The sequence below is a fragment of the Narcine bancroftii genome, chromosome 1 (assembly GCF_036971445.1).
Source record: "Narcine bancroftii isolate sNarBan1 chromosome 1, sNarBan1.hap1, whole genome shotgun sequence".
In the NCBI taxonomy this organism is placed as follows: domain Eukaryota; kingdom Metazoa; phylum Chordata; class Chondrichthyes; order Torpediniformes; family Narcinidae; genus Narcine; species Narcine bancroftii.
The window spans coordinates 231870924-231897223 of NC_091469.1; the positions used below are offsets into that span (position 1 = coordinate 231870924).

The following is a 26300-nucleotide window of genomic DNA, read 5'->3' on the forward strand; positions in this document are numbered from 1 at the left end:
AATCATAGAGAATAATAAAACTATGCAAAAAGAAAACATAATTTTATATTTTCTCCCCTCCTAACCTCCTAAAAAATGGAAAAAAGCTTACCTGAATTTATCATATATCATTCATTAATTAAATTTGATATTTAAAAATATAATCTTAAACCTTAAATTTAGTAGGGTGAGTTGGAGCGGGAGCAGTGGATGCTGTAGATGAACTCTTACCAATTAAATCCATACAAGGTTTCCAAATTTTATAAAATTTTTCTGGTTGATTCCGTAAATTATTTTCTCCAATGGTATACAATTTTGTAATTCCATTTCCCATCAATTCAACCCCACAACATTGTCTAATTTCCAAGTTATTGCCACACTTTAAAACTTCCTCTGATAAATATCAAACTTCAATTCATGAACATCACCTTTCAAAAATATTTTTGGGTCTTTCAGAACTTGTATCTTCTTAATTTGTTCCAGAAAAATATTCAAATCTTCCGAAAATTTTTCTACTGCGTGTACAAAGGTTCCAACCTCTTTATTACATTTAGAACAGCAATTTGAATTAAGTCCATGTAATTTATGTGGAATATAATATAAATAATGTAAAAATTAAATTGTACCATTTGGTTTCTGAGATTATGCCACTTTCATGGCATAATTTTGACCATACTTCTACTTGGATTTGTATATTTAAATCTCTTTCCCACCTCAATTTAGATTTAAATAGATTTTTTTGGGCAATTTTATATACATATTAGTAATAAATTTTAATAAGCATATCAGTTATTAAATATTCAAATTGACTTTTTTTCTGGTAATCTGAAATTCAACCCTAACTTTCTTTTAAAATATGGTTTAAGTTGATAATAAGAAAAAATAGTATTATTTGGTATATTATATTTGTCTTTCAATTGGTCAAAAAGTTTTTAAAAAGCCCAAAAAACAATCCTTTATCCTTTTTATTCCACAGTTATGCAAAATATCAAAAAATTAATTATTTACTGTAAAAGGAATTAAAAGATTTTGCTTTAATAGCATTTTTAGCTATTTGGTAATTTTTCATTCCTCTTTCTTCATGGATTCCATTCCATATTTTAAGTATATGTTTCAAAATTGATGTATCTATTTTCCCTTTCAACAAAATATGTTCAGAATTATTTTCTGCTATTTTACTCATTTCAATTTGTACCCACACTGTCTTTTCACCAGTCTGATAACAGGAAGACAAGAATCTAAATTGAGCTGCCTGATAATAATTTTTAAAATTAAGCATTAGTAGTTCCCTCTGATCATATTTCCATGTTAATTTTTCCAATGCCATCCTAGGCATTTTGTCTTGCCAAATAAATGCTCTTACAATCTTGAAAAAAATGTTGTTGGTACAGAAATTGGTAATGATTGGAATAGATATTGTATTCTAGGAAAAATATTCATCTTCCCACAATTTATCCTTCCTATTAAAGAAATTAGCAAATCCTTCCATCTGAAGTCTTTTTTAATGTTCTTCAATAAAGGTATATAATTTAATTTAAATAAATTATTCAAATTCTTATCAATATTAATTCCTAAATATTTAACTGCCTCCTTCTGCCATTTAAATTGTCATTTTCTTAATTTGAGTATAATCAGTCTTGGTCATTGGCATCACTTCACTTTTATCAATATTTACTTTATAACCTGATATTAACCCATACTCTGCCAATCGTACATTTATTTTTTTAATAAAATTTCAGGGTTTTTAAGATAAAATTGGTCTTTATGCAGATGATGTAATATTATATGGTATTTTTTAATCTTTTATCTTCAAGCCCTTAATCTCATTATCTCTTCTTATCACCTCTGCTAAAGGTTCTATAGCCAACACAAATAAAAAGGTGATAATTAACAACTTTCTCTAGTTGATCTTTTCAATAAGAAAGGATTTGATATTTGTCTATTTGTTACTGCTATTATGTATATATATATATAAATAATGATAATCAACATGATTATCCAACTGCACGAAAACCAACAAGGTCGGGTCAGATACAGCAATGAGCTCTCTGAACCCTTCTCCATTAACAATGGCGTGAAGCAAGGCTGTGTTCTGGCACCAACCCTCTTTTCAATCTTCTTCAGCATGATGCTGAACCAAGCCATGAAAGACCCCAACAATGAAGACGCTGTTTACATCCGGTACCGCACGGATGGCAGTCTCTTCAATCTGAGGCGCCTGCAAGCTCACACCAAGACACAAGAGAAACTTGTCCGTGAACTACTCTTTGCAGACGATGCCGCTTTAGTTGCCCATTCAGAGCCAGCTCTTCAGCGCTTGACGTCCTGCTTTGCGGAAACTGCCAAAATGTTTGGCCTGGAAGTCAGCCTGAAGAAAACTGAGGTCCTCCATCAGCCAGCTCCCCACCATGATTACCAGCCCCCCCACATCTCCATCGGGCACACAAAACTCAAAACGGTCAACCAGTTTACCTATCTCGGCTGCACCATTTCATCAGATGCAAGGATCGACAATGAGATAGACAACAGACTCGCCAAGGCAAATAGCGCCTTTGGAAGACTACACAAAAGAGTCTGGAAAAACAACCAACTGAAAAACCTCACAAAGATAAGCGTATACAGAGCCGTTGTCATACCCACACTCCTGTTCGGCTCCGAATCATGGGTCCTCTACCGGCACCACCTACGGCTCCTAGAACGCTTCCACCAGCGTTGTCTCCGCTCCATCCTCAACATCTATTGGAGCGCTTACATCCCTAACGTCGAAGTACTCGAGATGGCAGAGGTCGACAGCATCGAGTCCACGCTGCTGAAGATCCAGCTGCGCTGGATGGGTCACGTCTCCAGAATGGAGGACCATCGCCTTCCCAAGATCGTGTTATATGGCGAGCTCTCCACTGGCCACCGTGACAGAGGTGCACCAAAGAAAAGGTACAAGGACTGCCTAAAGAAATCTCTTGGTGCCTGCCACATTGACCACCGCCAGTGGGCTGATATCGCCTCAAACCGTGCATCTTGGCGCCTCACAGTTTGGCGGGCAGCAACCTCCTTTGAAGAAGACCGCAGAGCCTACCTCACTGACAAAAGGCAAAGGAGGAAAAACCCAACACCCATCCCCAACCAACCAATTTTCCCCTGCAACCGCTGCAATCGTGTCTGCCTGTCCCGCATCGGACTTGTCAGCCACAAACGAGTCTGCAGCTGACGTGGACTTTTTACCCCCTCCATAAATCTTCGTCCGCGAAGCCAAGCCAAAGAAAGAAAGATAAATAATGCCCTTATCCAATTTATAAAATTTATTGGAATTCCAAAAATCTTCAATAATTTAAATAAATAGTCTCATTCTAATCTATCAAACACTTTTTCTGCATCTAAAGTCAAAGCTATTGATGATATTTTTTTCTTTTTTGAGCTACATTTAATAAACTTTAAAACTTAACAATATTATCAGTTAATCTTCTATTCTTGAATAAACATGTTTTGTCCATATTTATAAATTTAGGTAAACATTTAGCCAATCTATTAAATAATAATCAAGACAGAATTTTATAATCTGTATTCAATAGTAATAATGGTCTATATGAGGATGGAAGCAAAGAATCCTTCCCTTTATTTTGGAATGACTGTTATTAATGCTGTTTTAAACGACTCTGATAAATCACAGGAGTCGTTCATTTGATTGAGCAATCCCATAAATATAGGGATCAATAACTCTTTAAATTCTTTGTAAAACTCCAGAGAGAAACCATCTTCTCCTGGAGCCTTATTATTTGGTAAAGACATCAATATGTCTTACATTTCTAAATTAACAAACTCTTTTACTGTTACAATCTTTTCCTCAATATTTAATTCCGGCAATATAATTTGTGATAAATATTCATCTATTTTATATCCATCCCTCAAAGATTCCGATTGATATAATTTCTTATAAAATTTCATAAAAACATCATTAATACCTGGTGTTTTATAAGCAAGATAACCTGATTCCTCTTTTATGGCTATTATTTGTTCTCAATAATTGCTCTGTCTTCAATTCCCATGTTAAAACTTTATGGCTTTTTCTCCCAACTCATAATATTTTTGTCGAGTTCACCTTGTTTTTCTCTCCACTTTATGTTTGTATTTCATTAAATTTCAATTTTTTTTAAATTCCAATATTCTTCGTTTCTCATCATTCACTTGATTCTGTAATTCTTTTTCCAACTGTTATTTCTTTTTCCAAATGATTAACTTCAGACATTTTTTTAATCTTAGCTGTATAACTTATTATTTGCCCTCTTAAATAAGCCCTCATTGACTCCAAAACCACAAATTTATTAGTTACTGAGTGTTCATTAGTGCTAGAAAAAAATTCATCTGTTGTCTTATAAATTCACAAAAATATTGCCTTTTTAACAATGCAGTATTAAACCTCCATCTAATATTTTGCTCTTCTTCCACTACAATTGACCTAACTAAAGGTGAATGGTCAGATAATATCCTTGCTTGATATTCAATCTTTTGGACTCTTGCTTGTAGTTGAGAAGAGATTAAAAACATATCTATACATGAATACGTCTTATGTCTAAAGGAATAAAATAAATAGTCTCAAATACCAGGATGCATCTTCCTCCAACTATCATTTCATTCATAAAATACATCACAGTTTTAACTACTTTATTTTTAACCATAATTCCACCTGAATCAACTTCAAATCAAAAGTAAAATTAAAATTTCCTCCCATGATTATTATTTTCCCCTTTGCATTGGCTAACTGCATAAAAACATCTTGTATAGATTTTCCATCATCTCTATTTGGGGCATATATATTCATTCACAATAAATAAGAAAGGAGGCACAGAGAGCAGCCAGCAAGGAGCAGCCCAGTGAGTGAGTGACCTGGTGAAGGAGAGGGGCTTTGAGGCTTTGGCTCAAGAGGCTTCAGCAAGCAGAGGCTGAGGACGAGCATATCTAAATTGAGGTAAGATGGTCACATTTAGTTTAATATACATCTTTTTATATTTACACTGGTAAGGTACAAGGATAAGGAGGAAGGATGAGTGTGAGGGCAGTTTTCTGCTCCCTTTGTCACATGTAGGAAGTCATGGAGTCTTCTAACATCCTGGATGTCCATGTGTGCATTAAGTGTGCTGAGCTGCAGTGTCTAAGAGACTGAGTCAAGGACCTTGAGCTGCAGCTCGATGCCCTCGCTTTGGTCAGGAAGAGCAAGGCCGTCATAGATAGGAGTTATAGTCAGGTAGTCACACCGAGCCCACGGGAGATGGGGTAGTGGGTTACTGTTAAGAAGAATAAAGAGAAAGGTTGGGCTCCAGAGAGAGCATCTGAGCCTGAAATCCTCAGAAATCGGTACTCCTCTTTGAGTACTGAGGAAAGGGATAGACAGGCTAAGGCAGGCAGAGGTGTAGGATCAGCCTCTTTAGCACAGAAAGGAAGTAATAGGAAGAATAGGGCGATAATTATAGGGGATTCGATAGTGAGGCGGATTGACAGAGGATTTTGTGGACGAGATAAAGAACACCACATGGTGGTTTCCCTTCCTGGTGCCAGGATCCGGAATGTGGCTACATGAGACCAGAACATCCTAAAGGGGGAAGGGAAAGAGCCTGAGGTTGTGGTTCACGTCGGTACCAATGACATTGGTCGGAAGAAAGTGGTCCTGCAAAATGAATATAAGGAGTTAGGCAGGGAGCGCAGAAGAAGGACCATTAAGGGTGTAATCTCTGGATTACTTCCTGTGCCATGCAATAGTGAGGGCAAAAATAGAGTCAGGTGGAGATTGAATGTGTGGCTGAAGGGGTGGAGTAAAAGTCAGGGTTTTAAGTTCTTGGACCACTAGGACCATTTCTGAGGAAGATGGGACCTACAGTGTAAAGATGGGTTAAATCTAAATCCCAGCGGTACCAGTCATTTGCTAGGGCTTTAAACTAGTAAGGTTAGGGACAAGGGTTCATGTCAGGGAGGATAACAAGAACATAGTCTTTAGGCAAAGAAAAAAGGCTTTTTCACACAATCTGGAGGTGGAACAGCAGCAGGTAATAAATAGTGGCCATAGTAACAATTGTAGAGAGGGTGAGAGGCAGAAAGTTAAATGTGGAAGATCTCTGAGATGCATTTATTTCAATGCAAGGAGTATAATAAACAAGGTGGATGAACTAATGGTGTGGATTGACACGTGGCGTTATGATGTGATAGCAATTTATGAGACATGGTTGAAGGAAAGTTGTGAATAGCAGCTAAATATTCTGGGATTTTGCTGCTTTAGACGTGACACAATTGGCGGGGTACGAGGGGGAGGTGTGGCGTTGCTTGTCAGGGAAGATATTACAGTGGTGCTGTGGCAAGGTAGACTGGAGGACTCGTCGCACGAGGCTCTGTGGGTTGAACTAAAAAATAAGAAAGGTGAGGCTACAAATATAGGGGTATATTATAGGCTGCCAAAAGAGGTTAGAGAACTGGAAGAGCAAATGTGCAGGAAAATTGCTGAGATATGTAGTAGAAATAGGGTTGTGATAGTTGGGGATTTCAATTTTCCCAACATTGATTAGGAAACACAATCAGTGAGAGGGATGGCTTAGACTTTGCACAATGTGTTCAGGATTGCTTTTTACAGCAGTATGTTGAGGTGCCTACTAGAGGGGAGGCAGTGTTAGATCTATTGTTAAGAACTGTGGATCCAGTGATCATGGGTCCATTAGCTTCAACTTAAATATGGAAAGGGATAGGACATGTCCGCGGTTGAAGGTCTTCGTGGGGGAAGGCTAGATTTGAAGAAATGAGAAGGGATTTGCAGAAAATTATATGGGCTGATCTTTTTTTCTGGAAAGGATGTAGAGGAGACTTGGAGGATATTTAAAAAAGAGATATTGAGAGTACAGGATCTTTACGTGCCAGTCAGATCGAAATGCAAGCTTAAGGAAACCGTGGTTTTCTGGAAAAATAAGGAAGTTGGTTCGGGATAAGAGGGGGGCATTTACTAAATTTAAGAAGCAAAAATGGATAAGATGTATGATTATTACATAGATTGCAGAAAAAACCTTAAGAAGGAAATTAGAAAGGCAGAAAGAAGGTATGAGGTGTCAATAGCTGATATGGTAAAAGTGAATCCTAAAGGTTTTTACAGATATGTGAATAGTAAAAGGAGGGTTAAGGATAGAATAGGACCACTGGAAAATGAGAGCGGTGAACTGTGCGAGGAACTGTATTAGATGGGAGAGATATTAAACAATTTTTTCTCATCTGTGTTCACGAAGGAAAAGGACATTGGAATATGTGAGATAAGTGAGGCAAATGGCTTAGTTATGGAAAAGATAGGGATTAGTAAAGAGAGCTTCTAGGGTCAGTGAAAGTGGATAAGTCTCCTGGTCCTGATGGGAGGTCATGGAGCAAATAGCGGAGGCACTGTCAGTGATTTTTCAACGATCACTGGAGGAGGGTGTGGTGCCACGGGATTAGAGGGTTGCTAATGTAATTCCGTTGTTTAAAAAAGCCACGAGGTGTCGGCCAAGTAATTATAGGCCTGTAAGCTTGACTTCGGTGGTAGGGAAAGTTATGGAGGGTATTCTTAGAGATGGTGTGTATAAATATCTAGATAAGCAGGGATTGATCAGGAGCACCCAGCATGGGTTTGTGAAGGGGAAGTCATGTTTGAGAACCTTGTTGAGTTTTTTAAAGAAGTGACAAGAAAGGTGGATGAAGGTAATGCAGTTGATGTAGTCTATCTGGATTTTAGCAATGTTTTTGATAAGGTTCCACATGAAAGGTTAGTAAGGAGGGTTCAGTCACAAGGGATTGATAGAGAAATAGTAAGATGGGTTCAGAGGTGGCTGGAGGATAGACAGCAGAGGGTCATGGTGGACAACTGTCTATCAGGATGGAAGCCTGTGATGAGCGGTGTACCTCAAGGATTGTTGGTAGGTCACCTGTTGTTCATAATTTATATTAATGATTTGGATGATGAGGTGGTTAACTGGGTAAGTAAATACGCAGACGATACGAAAATAGGGGGAGTGGTGGATAGCGAGGAAGGTTTTCAGGGATTACAGAGGTATTTGGTTTGTCTGGAGAGTTGCGCTGAAAGATGGCAGATGGAATTTAATGTGGAGAAGTGTAAGGTGCTTCATTTCGGAAAAAATAATCAAAATAGGACATATGTAGTAAAGGGGAGGACATTGGGAAATGCACAAGAACAGAGATCTTGGAGTTATGGTGCAGCGTTCCTTGAAGGTGGATTCCCATGTTGACAGGATAGTTAAGAAGGCATTTGGTATGTTAGCCTTCATAAATCATAGCATAGAGTATTGGAGCTGGGAAGTGATGCTGCAACTGTTTAAAGCATTGGTGAGGCCAGATTTGAAGTATTGTGTTCAGTTCTGGTCTCCAAATTATAGGAAGGATATAGATAAGGTGGAGAGGGTGCAGAGAAGATTTACAAGGATGTTGCCTGGCTTTAAAATACCTAGAGTACAGAGAAAGATTGAAGAGGTTAGGACTTAATACATTGGAACGTAGACAGTTGAGAGGGGATTTGATAGAGGTGTTTAAAATTATGAAGGGAATAGATAGACTAGATGCAAGTAGACTTTTCCCCCTGAGAGCAGGGGAGGTTGAAACAAAAGGACACAAGTTGAGGGTAAGGGAGCAAAATTTTAGGAGAAACACTAGAGGATGCTTCTTCACTCAGAGAGTGGTGGCTGAATGGAATAATCTTTCGGAGGAAATAGTTGAGGCAGAGTCAATTCTTTCATTTAAGAGGAGGCTGGATATATACATGGATAGGAGAGGGTTGGAGGGTTATGGGCGGAGAATAGGCGGGGGGATCTAGCAGAGCTGTTTGAGTGAACCGGCGTGGACTTGAAGGGCCGAGATAACCTGTTTCCATGCCATAAACTTATATGGTTATATTCAACGTCAAACATTCCAAATAAATTTTAAAATTTAACATCACACATCTTCCCGCTTTATCAATATATACAATATTTTAATTGGTTAACTTTTATTTATTAATATCATTACCCCTCCAGCTTTAGAGTTAAATGAAGAAAACAATACCATTCCGACTAATCCCTCTTTAATTTCACGTTCTATATCCGTTAACTGAGTTTCTTGCAAAAAGCTACATCCCCTTTAGTTTTTTTAAATATATACAACTTAATGACTTTTTTTCTCCTTATCGGATCCTGAATTTCATCAATATTAATACTAATAAAGTTCATTAGTCCGTTCAGCATCCCTTTCCCCACACACTCACCCCCTAACATATTAAGTTCATAAACAATCCAGGCTTTGAACAAAAAAAGGAAAGGTAATGAAAAGTAAGAAGAAAAACTCCCAGAGGCACGTGATGGTAAAGCGTCTCAAATCCCTTGATCTAAACTCGATGTGCCCATGATTCCAGTGGTCAGCATCATACTCCCTACTAACTCACTCAATATACCATATCATCCCTTATTATAGTTTTTTCAACAAAGCTAATAATCCATTGATCTCATCAAAATATAATACATCACATCCATTATAGGTTAAACCTTCCTCCCCCTTTAAACTCTCCCAAAACAATGTAATTTCAGTTACAGTAAAATTCTTTCAGCTATGTCATTAATTCAGGTATCAGCAACCACCTGTTGTTCTTTAGCAGGCAATGAATCGACATAAACCTTTGCTTCATTAGGCTCTTGTCTTGGGTAAACTTGTACCTCTCATTTTGTTCGTTTTACATTGGTCACAATGTTTGAGCTACCGAAAGAAAATAGACACACACACCGAGAGCAATTCAGTTTATACAAATGTTTATTACAAATTCAAAAGCTGATTTCAAACTACAATATGCAAGCCCTTCCCAACTATACTTATCAACGCCTGGACTGGTCCCAACTGCCGAAGCGAGGCAACGACTGCACACTTGTAGTAGGTTGTCAGGGCGCTGGTAGAAGCTTCTCCATCTCCCCCAATCGGGATATTGGCTGGCCTCTAGAAGTTCTTCTTCTTGCTGAGAGATGTTGCCACCTCTCGGAGAGTCTCAAAATTACCCAAAAACTGCTTACCCAAGCACCTATTCCCAGCACAGCAAGAAAGATAAGCGAGCAAGCTAGCATGCTAGGCTTCTATCGAATAATGTAATTTTAAGCTTATCACTTTGAATACAATGGTTTATTTTGGATCAAGGCTAGGCCTCTGACAGTCTGTGACCAAAACAAGCAGGAAGATTAAATGTTCTTGGTACACAGATGTCCTTTTGTCAGATAACTGCATCTCTGGCCCCTCGGTGGAATTTAGCTTATGTCTGCTGATTCTAAAACACAAGCAGGTTCTCAGCCTTGCAGAAGCAAAGGCTGCAAAAGTCAAAAAACACGGTTTAAATCTTCCATTATAGCTCTGTAAAAAAAATCTATTCCTCTCACCCGGGACAAATATTTTCAGTACAGCAGGACATTTCAAAACAAAGGCATAGACTTTTTTCCATTGCACATCTTTAACCGGATTAAACCCTTTTCTCTTTTTTAACAAATCAAAACTTACATCTGGATAAAAGAAAATCTTATTTCTGTGGCGCCTGCAATAGCGGAGATCGGGCCGGCATATCGCGCAGCAGCCCTAAAATGGCATTGGTCAAGCTGCCCAGCTAACTCAGCAGAAACAGGCTGAGGAAGAAAGGCATTCATATGCATGGATATTCCCATCTGCTATTGTTATTCATATGGTGGGAACTTGAACAGTATAAAAGCAGCCTTTCCAGCCCTAATAAAGTGAGTGATCTTAACCTGCCACACTGTGTGTGTGTGTGTGTGTGTGTGTGTGTGTGTGTGTGTGTGTGTGTGTGTGTGTGTGTGTGTGTGTGTGTGTGTGTGTGTGTGTGTGTCTGTGTGTGTGTGTGTCTGTGTGTGTGTGTGTCTGTGTGTGTGTTTCTTTGTAGCAGTTGGCTACAATTGGTGACCCCGACAGTTTAGAAGGAATCTAAACCTAGCGATGGAGAACAAAGCAGCAGTCAGTACAGTCGGCCTAAAGTTCCTGACCTTCTGGACAGTTCGACCCGGCATGCGGTTCGACCAGGCGGAGGCTCAGTTCCAGATTCGGGGCATCACAGCAGAGACCACCCGGTACTATCATGTGGTCAGTGCATGGATCCGCAGACTGTAAACAGAGTGGCTAACTTTATCCATAGGCCACCATCGGAAGGCACTTACACTCTCTTCAAAGAGCTATTAACAGAGATGTTCGGACTGGCGAGAACGAGGAGCACGTTTGCTCCACCTGGATGGGCTTGGAGACAGATCCCCATCAGCACTCAATGAGATGCTGGCCCTCCTGGGAGATGAGTAGCCCGGCATCATGTTCGAGAAGGCATTCCTCAAACAGATGCCTGAAGACATCCAACTCCTCCTGGCGGATGCGGATTTAACTGATCCCCGGAAAGTCGCAGCACAAGCAGACGTTCTATGGAAACAGGAACAGAAGTGCTCGGCTATCGTGGGGCTCGTAAAGAAGTCCTGCAATCAGACCAGAGCAGTCCCGAGCAAGGAACAGCAGACAAGAGGCAGGAGTGAGTCCAGCGACAGATGGTGCTTCTACCACTGGAGATGGGGCACCGAGGAAAATGACAAGGCCAGCCATCGCTGTTGGCCACAAAGGCTGGCCACCAAGAGAGCCTGCTGTACGTCTGGGACTGCCTATCTGGCTGACGCTTCCTGGTGGATACAAGTGCAAAGGTCAGCATGATACCCCTGACAGGGTTGGACACTATAGGCGCAGGCTAGCGGGACCCACGTTGAGGGCTGCCAACAACAACAGTAAATGGACATGGTACTTGTAGGGCCGAGCTGCAGTTCGCGGGCAGCCACTTCTCATGGGAGTTCACGCTGGCCGCAATGGAACAACCACTCCTCGGAGCCCACTTCCTGCGAGCCCATTTCCTGCGAGCCCACAGACTCCTAGTGGACCTTAAGGGTAAGCGACTTGCCCACACTGAGACCTACCAGATCATCGCACTGAGGGGTGCTAGGTTTCCAGCAATGCACCTGGACTCCGTCCACACCTGAGGATGAGTTCTTCAAGGGATTCCCGGCATTCTTTCCCCTCAATTCACAGCAGAGATGACTCGACACGGCATTTGACATCACATCCTGACCAAGGGCCCACCTCTCCACCCAAGGACGAGAAGATTTTCTCCGGAGAAGCTCCGACTGGCCAAGGAGGAGTTCCACAACCTCGAGGAGTTGGGTGTTGTTCGATGGTCAGACACCCCATGGGCATCGCCCCTGCACATGGTGCCTAAAGCAACTGGAGGCCGGAGACCATGTGGCGACTATCGCTGGCTCAATGAAGCCACCACCCTGGACCATTACCCTGTTCCACACATCCAGGATTTTGCAGTAAACCTCCACGGGGCAACAATATTCTCAAAAGCAGACCTCGTGCGAGGATATCACCAGATTGCGGTCCATCATGATGGCATCCCTAAGATGGCCATTATCACTCCATTTGGGCTGTTCAAGTTCCTGAAGATGCCATTCGGGCTCAAAAATGCAGCACAGACATTCCAGCGACCGATGGATGCAGTGGGCCGAGACCTGGACGGCACTTTCATCTACCTCAACGATATCCTCGTGGCAAATAAAACCCGACAAAAACACCTTCATCACCTCTGAAATCTCTGTAGTCGTCTGCAGGAGTTAAGCTTCACCATCAACCTGGCCAAATGCCAGTTTGGCCTGAACACCATCGATTTCCTGAGCCACAGGATTACAAAGGATGGAGCCACACCACTGCCCGACAAGGTAGAGGCCACCCGCAGCTTCCCGAAGCCCAGTTCAACCAAAGGTCTGCATGAGTTTGTGGGGATGATAAACTTTTATTGCAGGTTTATCCCAGCAGTGCTCGAGAGATGTGCCCTCTGTTCATCCTGATGTCTGGGACAACAAATCTGCACTTGCGTTTGTGGAAACCAAAGAAGCCCTGGCCAAAGAAGCTACACTCCTGACCCACCCCAGACCAGGTGCACCCACGACCCTCACAGTCGAAGCCTCAGGAACAGCGATTGGTGGAGTCCTGGAGCAGCAGATAGAAGGAAGTTGGTACCACTAGCTTTCTTCTACAAGCATCTGAAATAAAGTATAGTGATTTCGATAGAGAGCTGCTAACGCTGTACTTAGCCATCTGCCACTTCCGGTACTTTCTTGAGGGAATGGCTTTCATAGACCACAAACCAACTGATTTTCGCCCTGGCTAAAATCTCCAATCCCTGGTCAGCCCACCAACAGAGACACTTATCTTACAGCATGGAGTACACCACCGACTTCAAGCACATCTCAGGCAAAGACAACGTGGCCGCAGATGCCTTGTCAAGAAACAGCATTCACTCCCTGGTCAACGGTCTGGACTTCACAGCACTGGCAGAGGCACAGCAGCAGGACGACGAGATCCCACAGTCCAGGACCGCTGTCATAGGCCTTTGGATTCACGATGTTCCAGTCAGCAGAGGTACTACCATCCTCCTGTGCAACGTGGCCACCAGGCAGGTTCGACCTATTGTCCCCACAGCATGGAGGCAATGAGTTTTTGACTTCATCAACGGCTGGCACATTCATCCATTAGGACTACAGTCCGGCTGATGGCCAACAAGTACATGTGGCATGGATTGAAGAAACAAGTCCAGAGGTGGGCCAAGGCATGTACGCAGTGCCAAAAAGCCAAAGTGCAGCGACACACCCCACAGCCTTTCGTGCCAATGGAACCCAGGTTTGACCACATTCACATGGACATAGTGGGACCCTTGCCAGTCTCTCAGGGTTTCTGTTACCTGTTCTCAGTGGTCGACCGCTTCACCCGGTGGCCAGAAGCAATCCCCCTGATCGACACTTCCACCAGGTCCTGTGCCAAAGCAATCCTCTCATCCTGGATTGCAAGATTCGGACTGCCACAACACATCACTTCTGACCGAGGTGCAGAGTTCACCTCCAGTTTGTGGACCAACACTGCCAACCTGTGCGGCGCTCAGCTACACCATACGACAGCATATCACCCGCAAGCCAACAGCACGGTGGAGCGTTTCCACAGGCACCTCAAGACTGCCCTCATGACCAGACTCAAGGGCCCCAACTGGGTGGACAAACTACCATGGGCCCTACTGGGCATCTGAACAGCACCGAAAGAAGACCTCCACGCATCCTCTGCTGAACTTGTCTACAGAGCCCTACTCATGATTCCCGGGGATTTCATTCCATTGGCCAGCAGGAGGAGACAGCCACCTTCCTAGACAGGCTGCACGAAAAAGTCGGTAACCTGGCTCCAATCCCACCCTCCAGACACAGACAAGCCAAGTCCAACATCCCCAAAGAACTCAGGAACTGTGAGTATGTGTTTGTACGCAAAGGACCCCGCCGTTCACCACTGCAGAAGCCATACGAAGATTCCTTTTAAGTCATCTAGAACAACAGAGACACCTTCGAGCTGGACATCGGTGTTGAACCAAAGGTCTTCACTACAGATAGACTCAAGCCTGCCCAAAAAGACCCAGCACAACCCGTGGAGACACCAACACCTCGACACTGAGGCAGACCACAAAATACTTTGGGGACTATACCTACGGACACTAAAGACTGTAATGCCAGTTCTGGGGGGGGTGGGGGTCATGTGGCAGCCCACAATTGCAGAGATCGGACTGGCACATCGTGCGGCAGCAGACGCGGACAGAGATCGCAAAAGCTACTCCCAGGACAACGAACCGGCGGGGGTAGAAGCTGGGGCAGCATCAGACCAACAGCCCTAAAATGGTGTTGGTCAAGTTGCCCAGCTAACTCAGCAGAAACAGGCTGGGGAAGAAGGGCATATGCAAGGTTGGTCCCACCCGCTATTGTTATTCATATGGCTGCCTCAGTCAACCAGCAAAAATGGCGGGAACTTGGAACAGTACAAAAGCACCCTTTCCAGCCCTAATAAAGTAAGTGAGTTTAACCTGCCACACTATATGTGCGTGTTTCTTTGTAGTGGTCGGCTATGTTTCCATTATAAATCAAAGGTGATCGTCTTTCTTTAGCTTGCCAGCTCCAATATCTTCTCTCTCACTTCATAGTCGAAGGAATCTGACAAGTATTGAATGGGACCTTTGGTCAGGCTGAGGGTCTCAGTGGCCTATGAGCTCGTTCAATCTCCATGAAATTCGGCCTGACCCAAAGTTGCAAATTTTTTTTCATACCTTGACCTTCATCACCTTCTTTAAGTCGAACAATCTTGATGTCATTCCATCTATTAAAATTTTCCAAAATGTCTATTTTTTTTTTGCATTAACTGATCATTCTCGGCAGCAGCTTCTGCTTGCACTTTCTTCATTTGATCTTTAATATTTTCCCATCCACCATTTCAAACCTTGCATCCACTTGTTGCATTACTTCCTTAGATTGCTGAAAAGAATCTAAAAATTACTTAATTTCCCCAGAAATAAACAAACTTCTGTGCCTTTCTCTGCTTTTTTTTCTTGATTGTGAATCGTTCTTGGTCTTTGCTTTTCCAGGTCCTCTTCTTGATCACTGGAGCTGTGAGTATCTTATATTTTTTAAAGTTCCTCTTTCTTTGTGTGCTCTGCGCATGCGCAAGGAGTTGCGCATGCGCAGAGTCACTTCTTCACTCGATGTCGGTGGCCATTGTCGGAGGAGACCTTGTGCAACAATGTCCAAGATCTCCCCAGCTTCTGGCCTCTCTTCTTTGGATTTTACCTTGCAGACAGCTCCAGGATACTTTCTCAAAGTAGGCCTCTCTTCTTTTTCTTGCTCCATTTCTTGTATTGCAGTAAGGCCTTTATCTTTTTTCGGTGGCATGTTGATATCTTCTCTATGTCTTTAGACAGTACTTTCTTTAACTTTTATAGACTTTTTTAAATCACTTTTTCTCAACTTTTTCAAGGAGAACAGGGATTACCAGTCTAACTCCACATCATCACGTGGCACACCACACCCCCCCACTAACATATTACTGAATTGACATTTCAGTTTATTCAGACCTCTTTCAAACCACCTCGAAACCATTTGGCTCAATGTTTTTTAAACTAAAATGAAGGTTTGCTCCCCTCCCCTCAATTATGCCCAATATTCGACAATAAAAATTCTGTAAAAGCAAAGGAACAGGTGAGAATCTCGATGATCTCAATACCACTGAATGTGTATTGAACTGAATTGTTTATTTGTCAGGTAGATTAAGACGGTAAAAAGCTTTGTTTTGCGTGCTATCCAGGTAAGTCAACCCACACTTGTGTAGCAGGTAGAGTGATAATAAAACAGAAGTGCAAAGTTGCAGTGTTGCGTAAGTGAGTCAAAGAGTGAAGGATATGGTATTACAAAGGAAAAATGGACACTGGACAAAAGTACAGTTCAAGCAGTGCAAGGGTATCATGTTTAACCAATGAGAGGATTAATGGAGAAGATGTCTTTTCTTATAATCAGCATTCCCAGTCACTATACCTCAATGTTATCTTCATTATGTTAACTCCACTCACTCCACCCCCCTGCCAATTCCCCCTACCCTCCTCCACCCGACAGACTCAACCCCATTGACTGGCACTCCAAATCCTGTCTCATCTTTACCATCCTCTCCGACCTTCCACTCTCAGAGATGAAACACTTGGTCATCAGTACAGGCCTCACCTTCATCCCCCCCCCCCCCCCCCCTTCACCCATACCTCAGAAAGTTCCGCACATGCTGAGCTCTTTTTCTATCCATTCCATCTCCATGCTCACTTCTTCCACCATTATTCTCCACCCCCAATGAAGACCCCTTCCCTTGCCTGAAGCTTTCTTCCTCCTCTTGGACACCTCATCCTGGCCATCTCTCCACTCTTGATCTTTATATTTCCAACTGGCTGCAGAGACATCAATCATCTCAACTTCACTATTCCCCTCAATGATTCTCATTTCACACCCTTGATTAAAATTGCTGGCTACTTGAAGTGGACATTTTACTGGTATTTGCTGCATCCATTATCTGCATACAACAGTGCAACTGGTCAATTTATTTTATTTCAAGTGCACTCTCCCACCTGTATTAATGTTGACAAATACTGAAAGGAACTTATAAGATTTACAAAGGCCCACAGGAAAGATCGTATTTTCCTCTTCAATGATGCACATACACTGAAGTCCTTTCAAGGGAACTAAAGACAGTCACCCCCTTTGGTACTTGTTCCTGTGACTGCAGAAAGTGCTACACTTGTACCCATACTTCTATCCTCACCACCATTTGGTTCCCGCAAAAAGTCCTTCCCAGTGAAGCAACACTTCACTTGTGACTATGCAGAGATCATCTAATACATCCCATGCTCCCATTGGGCCCTTCTATACATTGAATCAACTGGATGCACACTTGAAGATCGTTTCATTGAGCATCTTTGCTCTGTCCTCTGCAATGCCGGGATCTCCCAGTGGCCAACCATTTCAATTTCATGCCACACCAACGTGTCTGTCCATGGCCTGTGCACTGCCAAACCAAGGCCACACATAAATTGGAGGAGCAATGCCTCATATTCTGTCTGGATGTCATCCAACCAGATGGCATGAACATCCATTTCTCCAGTTTTTGAAGACACTCCCGTCCTCCTTTCTTCTCCCTCAGTCTCCTTTCTTCCAGCTCTCTACCCCTTCTCTCTATTCAAAGTTATCCCCTCTTCCTGTCTTTTTTCCTCTTGTGCCCTCCCACCAATATCCACCTTTGACCTTATTCCTGAGTCTGTGCTCTTCCCCTGCCCCTCCCCCCAACCATTTTATTCAGTTGCCTGCTACTTTTTCCCCATACCTTGCCTGAAACATTGGTTATGTACCTTTAACTTTACTATGTATAGAACGCTGCGTGACTAGCAGAGTTTCTCCAGCATTTTTGTGAAAATGTTAATGTTGTCTTCATCTTGCCACATGCAGGCGTTCGTTGCTTCATTTGTCAAAAGGTTGTAAATGGAATTGAAGATTGCACAATTTCTAACATGACAAAGGAAGGACATTGATGAAGCAGCTGAAGATGGCTGGGCTAAGGATTCCACCATGTGGAACTTCTGATGTCCCGACATGGATATGCAAGATTGACTTTTTATTTTGATAATCATAACCACTTTCCTTTGGGCAAGATACGATTCCACAGTTAAGTATTTGACACGATTTATTTCAGTTTTACAAAAGCTTGATTTCACAGTCAAATACTCGAGGTCAGGGGCAGTATGTCTCACCTGACCTCTATGATTCGCGTTTGGACCAAGATCATGATGAAGTCTGAGAAATAGGGGTCATCGTGAAACACATATAGGAGATCAGTAAATGGATTATTGATGAGCTTAACAAGCCTACCTTGAGCTGACCTGCTCTTTTGGAAACGAGACATAGCTGGATAATTAGAGGAAACAAAATCAATTCTGTTGCTACTGGCAAATGCTTCAAGAGCAAAGAGCTATAGATAAAAAGTGATAGGCCAAAAGCACAAGAACAACATTTATTAACGCAGCAAGTGGTTGGTGTGCAGCTCAACGTACATACAGATGGTAGAAACTATCAGTTTTCAAAGAGAAAAACACTCTGCAAAGATTCAGTAAAAGACTTTGAGAATGGACCTTCATTGACTGCTGTCCAAAGAGCCTACATAGACCACATCAGCATAGCCCCTCCATGATGCTAAATAAATGCATCTTATCCCAATGGATCCCATCAACATGATACACTGTAGCTAGTCACCAGGGTTCTCCTCAACACTGGACTCCACAATCCAGATGAACAAGGATGGCAGGTACATGGCAAGGTCATTCTGATTTGAATAGATATAATCTCTTAGTCAATATTTCGCATATCTCCATTTGGCAGTACTACAGGAGTATATTCCCGTACAGTGCTTCAAGATGATGGCACAACATAACCTCCTCAATGGCATCTAGATTAGATTTCTTTTTCTTAAATCATACATATTTGATACAAATCAAATATAAATGACCAGGCCACCATTGGTTGATAGAAGCACCGACCAGCTGTAGGGTGATACACATACTACCTTACATCAGATAATTCACTCTTCCAAAATGATCTAATATTTAGTAGAAGTTCTCAAAATACTTGGCAGATTGTCCTTCTTTAAATTATTTTCCAAGCATCTTTGAAACATTGAATACAAATTACATTTGTATAATTTTTTGCAAAATTCATCACTACATGAAGAGCACATCTCTGTATAGTCATTTCTTCCACACTTCTTACTGCCAAATCTTGATTTGGTCTTCAGGATTATTTTAGCAAATTTTTACAAATAAGACAGCCATCCATACCTGTTGTCGCCCACTGAGGTCCAGCTGCTTCCAAAATTGGAAATCTAGACCAAGCTCACGCCAGTACTTGCAAACCAAAGATGCTGAAAGACATCTTTCCTTCAAAGATAAATGAGCAAAGACCTGAAATAAAGAAACATTTCTGATCAGATGCATTATAGTCAATGTCTACAATGCTGGTTGTAGGTGCTCAGGAATCTCTGGAAGATAATTAATACTTTTGTCCTGCAAAGATCAAGAAAATAAACACTATTAGTAGATTTCATAATTTCAACTTCCTCTATACACAATGCAAGCACAAAACAGCTGATTAACATTAAGATGCAAATAAGAGAAACTTAGAATTGGAAAGAAAAAATAGGAACTAAAGATTGCAGCTACATGATAGTACAACAGCTGGGTAGATTGGGAAGAACAATTCATTTTGTAATTTCAGGTACAGCCCACCAACAACCAATCCTTCAGACACGAAAGGGAGATCTGCATGATCTGAAAAAGCAAACTAAAACTTTTCAAAGATTATGTTGAATTAACCAAATGACTGTAAGGCACCAAGATTCTACAAGTTTTTTTTACATGATAAATCCATTGGTTAAAAAAAAAGAAAAAGTTTAGAACAGAAGATTTCTTTAAAAGAAATGAACAAATTAAATGGAATCTCAGTGTCACCCAGTGGGAAGTTAATAAAATTTCAGTGTAACACATTTCAAGAATAGCATTTTCTTTCCAAATACAGGTGTAGGGAGTACTCAAGTGAGATGAAGGTCATATACCATAGCATTTCATTTTATACCTTTGTGAATTAAATAAATGGAAGAGTGTACAATATTCAGTGACACATTTTCAAATCAAACTATTGTTAAATAGCTTCCAAAATTCCTACAACTTTCGTTACACTGACTGCAACAATGATGAAGCAACTTGAAACCTGAAACTCCGAGAGATTCGTCAGCAACAACAGAAATAAATCAAAACATTTGTAATCTCAAAGCAGCTTCTATTTTCCACAAAGACTTGAAGAGCCACCATTATTGAATATTGTTCCATTATTCTGTATAACCTATTGAAACAGCTAACCAAAATAGGATCATGCCTCATCCAAAATAGTGAACCTTGCAACATATGAAAACCTACATAGTGATACATCAATCTTCTAACGCAAGATTTTCCCTCTGAGGTTGATGCAAGGTCACTTATGCCTTATGACACCAAGAGATCACAACATAAGAAATTTGTTTTAATCAACTCAGGTGTTATGAAAAATACAGTACACACATCCTACCTCATCAAGTGAGCATTTGAAAACAGAATTTTTCAAACAAATTTTGCTACCCAATATCCACCCACAATATTCTTCAATTTTTTAGAAGCAGAATAGTCAAAACCACACCAACAAACAGATAACGAGAAGCTATCATTATTTGGGTGATATTTTAACGTCAGAAAGAAAAATACACCATTCAGTTCCTCATGCCTGGCTCACCATGACATCTTCTTTTGTGCTCTAACCCTTTATTCCTAGTTTCCCTTAATAGTCAAGTATCTTTATATTTCTTATCACATTTATACTCAGCAAGTGAGCTCCACAGACCTCGAGTCGAGAACTCCAAAGATGTACTGGCCTCTGGGAAAAAAAAATTCTTCTATTACAGTCCTCAATATTGAGTCTAAATGTCCTACTCCTTTTCAGTCCAACCAGGAGAAACATCATCACTACATCATTCCCTCGATCTTTGGTAGAATCATTTGTTTCTTGATGTCAACCTCATTCTTCTGATCTCAGTGGAACACATTGACCAAATATCCCATTGTAATAACATAACGAAGTAAAAACACAATGCTGGAGAAACTGAGCTGGTCAAACAGTGTACCTTATATAGCAAAGATAAAGATACATACCCCATGTCAGTGGGGTGCCACAGGGATCTGTACTGGGACCCCAGCTGTTCACAATTTACATTAATGATCTGGATGATGTAATATCTCCAAATTTGCAGATGACACTAAGCTAGGAGGGGTTGTGTGCACGGAAGAGGGGGTCAGGAAGCTCCAGTGTGATTTGGATACATTGAGGGACTGGGCAGATACATGGCAAATGCACTACAATGTGGATTAATGTGAGGTTATCCACTTTGATAATACAAACCGGAGGGCAGATTACTATTTGAATGGCAATAGATTAAGAGATGGGGAAGTGCAGAGAGACTTAGGGGTACTTGTAAACCAGTCTCTAAAAGCGAGCATGCAGGTACAGCAGGTGGTTAAAAAGGCAAATGGTATGTTGGCCTTCATATCAAGAGGGTTTGAGTATAGGAACAAGGATACCTTATTGCAGCTGTACAGGGCCTTGGTGAGACCCCACCTGGAGTATTGTGTGCAGTTTTGGTCACCTTATCTAAGGAAGGATGTTCTTGCAATGGAGGGAGTGCAGAGGCGATTCACCAGGCTGATACCTGGAATGGCAGGAATGACTTATGAGGAAAGATTGCGCAAATTGGGACTGTACTCGCTGGAGTTTAGAAGATTGAGAAGGGATCTCATAGAGACATTTAAAATTCTGGCAGGACTGGACAGAATGGATGCAGATGGGATGTTTCCAATAATGGGAAAATCCAGAACCCGGGGCCATGGTTTGTGGATAATAGGCAAACCATTTAGGACCGAGATGAGGAGGAATTTCTTTACCCAGAGGGTGGTGAATCTATTGCCACAGAGGGCAGTAGAGGCAGGTTCATTAAATATATTTAAGAGGGAATTAGATATATTTCTTCAGTATGAGGGTATTAAAGGTTACGGAGAGAAGAAGGGGACGGGATACTGAACTTTAAGATCAGCCATGATCTCGTTGAATGGCGGAGCAGGCTCGAAGGGTCGAATGACCTACTCCCCTGCTCCTATCTTCTATGTTTCTATGTTTCTATGTATGAGTAAAATGTCGGCAGTCACCCGATCAAAATGGTGGGAGGTGGAGGGAGAAAGGGGAGAAGGGTAGGGGAGGAGCACAGTCCCACAGGGAGGAGATGATTGGTGGATAAGAGAGGGAAGGCACACCAGCAAACGGGGGGGGGGTGGGGAAGATTCTGTGAATGGAGAGGGAAAGGGGTAGAGATCAGGAGGAAAGAAGACAGGAATGGGGGGAAGAAAAAAGGAATGGGGGGAAGCTAGAAAAAACTGGGGAAGCCAATGTGAATGCTAGGTGTTGCTCCTCCAATCCATGGATGGTCTGGGTCCGACTGCACAAACCGACATGGCAGCAAGGGAATGAGGCGAAGAACCAAAATGGCTAGCCACTGAAAGATCCCTGTTACTAATGCGGACAGAGCAAAGGATCTCCCAATCTGCATCCAGTCTCTCCAATGTCGAGAGGGCCACAACAGGAGTATCGGATGCAGTCGATGACTCCCACAGATACATGTGAAGTATTGTTTCACTTTGAAGGACTGTTTGGGGCCCTGAATGGTGGTGAGGGAGAAGGTGTGGCACTTCCTGCAGCTGCAGGGAAAGGTGCCAAGGGTGTGATTAAAGGGAAGGGATGAGTGGACAAGGGAGTCACAGAGGGAGGAGTCCTCATGGAAGATGAAATGGGGAAAAGGTGTCTAGTGGTGGGATCATGTTATAGGTGATGGAAATTACAGAGGATAATATGTTGGATGCAAAGGCCAGTGGGGTGGTGGGTGAGGACAACGGAGAATCTTGTTTTTGTTGCGTCTGGGGCAGAGGGAGCCAAGGCAGATGGGTGAGAAATTGAGGGGATACCGGAAAGGGTGGAGATGATGGTAGTGAAAGGTAAGCCACATTTTTGGAAGGAGGACATTCTGGATGATCTGGATTGGAAGACCTCATCTTGGGAACAAAAATAATGAGGGACGAATCTAATGAACCTTCATTGCCTTTTTCCTCTTTTTGTAAGTAGCACTTTCTCTTGGTACCTGCGCAAAATATGCTGCTTGCAGTCTCATCAAGCCCTCAATGCAGAAAGAAAAACAAATTTGTCAAATTGAACTACACTTTTACAGCTTTTAACACAATCATACAACTCAGATAGGCAATCATTTGTACACGATTATATATTTACCCCTCAAATCATTTTTTTAAAGATATATTGGCTTGTTCATCTGGAGAATTCCATTCTCATCTTCAAGTACTGCTACAGTATCTTTAATGGCCAAGTAAATTTCGAACAAGGAGCAAAAAAAATTAAATGCTTAAAAAAGGTGCAATTCCAGTATTAACCAATATTTCCATTGTGCAATATTTAAAACATCAAACCTGTCTTCATTGAGGGAACAGCAGTGGAGAGGATTAGTACCTTCAAGTTCCTAGAAGTCCACACATTGGAGGAGCTCTCCTGGAGTCCACACGCCAAGGCAACCAAAAAGGCACACCAATTCTTTTACTTTCTCAAAACGTTTGAGGAGATTCACAATCTAATTGAATACTTCATCAAACTTCTACAGTTGTACTGTGGAAAGTATATTGACTGGATGCATTTCACCCTGATTTGGAAGCTATTAATTTCAGTACTTCTGTATATTGTACTTATGTACACGACAAACTCTACCTATCTCATCTGATTTTATAGTGAGCATTTGACAGGCAAAATACACCCCAATGTATTTACAGTGATATATCATATTATTATTAGTCACTGAGCCACAAGGGGAAATTAGGGCAATCAACCAAAATTTGGACAAAGTATATTAAATTAGAGGTAGAGGGATTTTGGAAGGTAATTCTATAGTTCTGAGGCTTTGAAGGTACAGTTGTATCTACTCAATGAAGCAAATAAATTCATTGAATTAAATTTAAATTTTTACGATTTTAAATTTAGACATTCAGCATGGTAACAGGCCCTTTGGGTCCATGAGCCCATGCCTTCCAATGACACCCAATTGACCAACAACCCCAGTACACCAGGAGGAAACCCACGCAGATACAGAGAACCAACATCGTAGGATTCGAACCCCGGACCAGGTTGCTCACACTGTAACAGCATTGCACTAACTGCTATGCAAGCCGTGTCACCCTTTGATGAAAAAACTAGAGAAGTAGAAGTCTTTGTAGCTCGTGAAAATTAAAGAGATTCAAATGGACAAGGTGACAAATAGATCTTAAAATAAATGAGAAATCCAATCACAAGAGATTGCTTAAAAATAAGCCAACAAAGGCTTATTTCAGTAAACACAACTTGATGCCATTGAGAATATGAACAGTCAGGTTTTGAATTATCAAATTTCATACAAAGATGTTTTGATGATGGGAGTTTTTTGTCATACTTGCAAGTTCTAAACACCTACACCAAAATTCTTATTTGCTTCAGGCAAATGGGTACATTTTACAAAAACTCCAATCATATGCATTAAAACATTAAATTATCCAATCTGAAAAGATTATTATTCAGTTACAGTTTGTGCAATAAAGTATTTTTGTGGTCTTGGGGTCGTCTACAGTTAAGGTAATAGGAGAAGATTCAAAAGCCTAATAGCAGTTGGATAGAAATTGCACTTGCACTAAGAAGTATTGACTTCAGAAAAGGCATTCGATAGAGTAGAATGGAAATTTTTATTTAAAGTACTTGAAAAGTTTTCGTTTGGTCTCTCATTTATTGGTATGATTAGGGCTTTGTATAATGGTCCGAAAGCTAGAGTTGTTACTAATGGTTTGCTTTCAGAATCCTTTAATTTAACAAGATCTACTAGACAAGGATGTCCATTATCACCCACCTTGTTTGCTTTAGTTATTGAACCTCTAGCACAATTAATACTTCAGAATGATAGTATCAAAGGTATGAGAGACTTGAATGAAGATTATAAAATAAATCTATTTGCGGATGACGTTTTGCTGTATTTGGTGGATCCTGATGTTTCTCTGCCAGCACTTCAAGATTCCTTAGAGATTTATGGTCAATTATCTGGTTATAAGGTTAATTGGACTAAAAGTGAAATTTTATCAATTAGTAAAGATGATTATTCAATGTTTAGAAATATTATGAATTTGAAGTGGATGAAACAAATTAAATATTTGGGAATTAATGTTAATACTGATTACCAAAACTTATATTCACTTAATTATCTTCCTTTAATGAAGAAGATTAAGGCAGATTTAGTTAAATGGAAAGATTTACCTTTGGGTTTATTAGGAAGAATTAATACTATAAAAATGAATATTTTTTCTCGTATACAATATTTATTTCATTCAATTCCTTGCTGTTTACAAAAAAGATTTTTTAAGGATTTATATAAAGTAATTAGGGATTTTTTGTGGAAAGGAAAATTTCCTTGGGTGGCGTTGACAAAATTGATGTGGGATTTTCAATTTGGAGGGTTACGGCTACCTAGCTTTCAATTTTATTATGAAGCAGCTCAATTTAGATTTCTTAGCGCATTAATTGCCACACAAGATACGCCTAGTTGGGCACAGATAGAATTGGCAGTTATTTCTGAAAAATTTTCGAATGAATTTTTATTTTGATGGAATAAAAATTTGTTACGAACTTATGATGTACCAATATTGAAACATTTAATGAATTTATGGACAAGTAAATTACATAAAATGGGATTGAAAAATAAGTGGTCGGGAAGATTACCATTATATAATAATCAACTTGTTCCTTTCACGGTATCTAATACTATTTTGAAACAATGGGAGGAGAAAGGAATACATAATTTATCTGACTGTTTTTTTAGAAGGTCATTTTTGTTCTTTTGTAGAATTGCAAAAGAGATTTGATATAAGTGGTTATTCTATATTTGTGTATTATCAGTTAAGATCTTTTGTAAAACAGGTATGCGGTCGTCCAAATGAATTTACTGTCTGAAACTGATTTTGAGAAATATGTGCTCTCATTTCCAAAAAAGGGTTATATATCAGGTTTGTATCGTATTTTGTTGGAAAGTGAAAGTAAAATAGATTGGGATAAAGATAAAATGAAATGGGAAAAAGATTTAAGTTTAACAATAACTGAAGAAGATTGGTCTGAAATCTGCCGTAATAGTGTTTGAAAATTGATTAATGCTAGATTGGCGATGATTAATTATAGTTTTAT

At 40.8% G+C, this 26300-nt stretch overlaps 1 protein-coding gene across 9 annotated transcripts in view; it reads right to left on the minus strand.

Moving 5' to 3' along the window:
- Positions 1 to 26300, minus strand: part of fbxl17 (F-box and leucine-rich repeat protein 17) — a 725386-nt gene that overhangs the window by 673026 nt on the left and 26060 nt on the right. For all 9 annotated transcript variants that reach the window (XM_069892541.1, XM_069892540.1, XM_069892527.1 and 6 more), the window contains exon 3: positions 19256 to 19378. In XM_069892541.1, coding sequence (XP_069748642.1) covers positions 19256 to 19378 — 123 coding nt within the window. The remainder of the gene's footprint in view (positions 1 to 19255; positions 19379 to 26300) is intronic.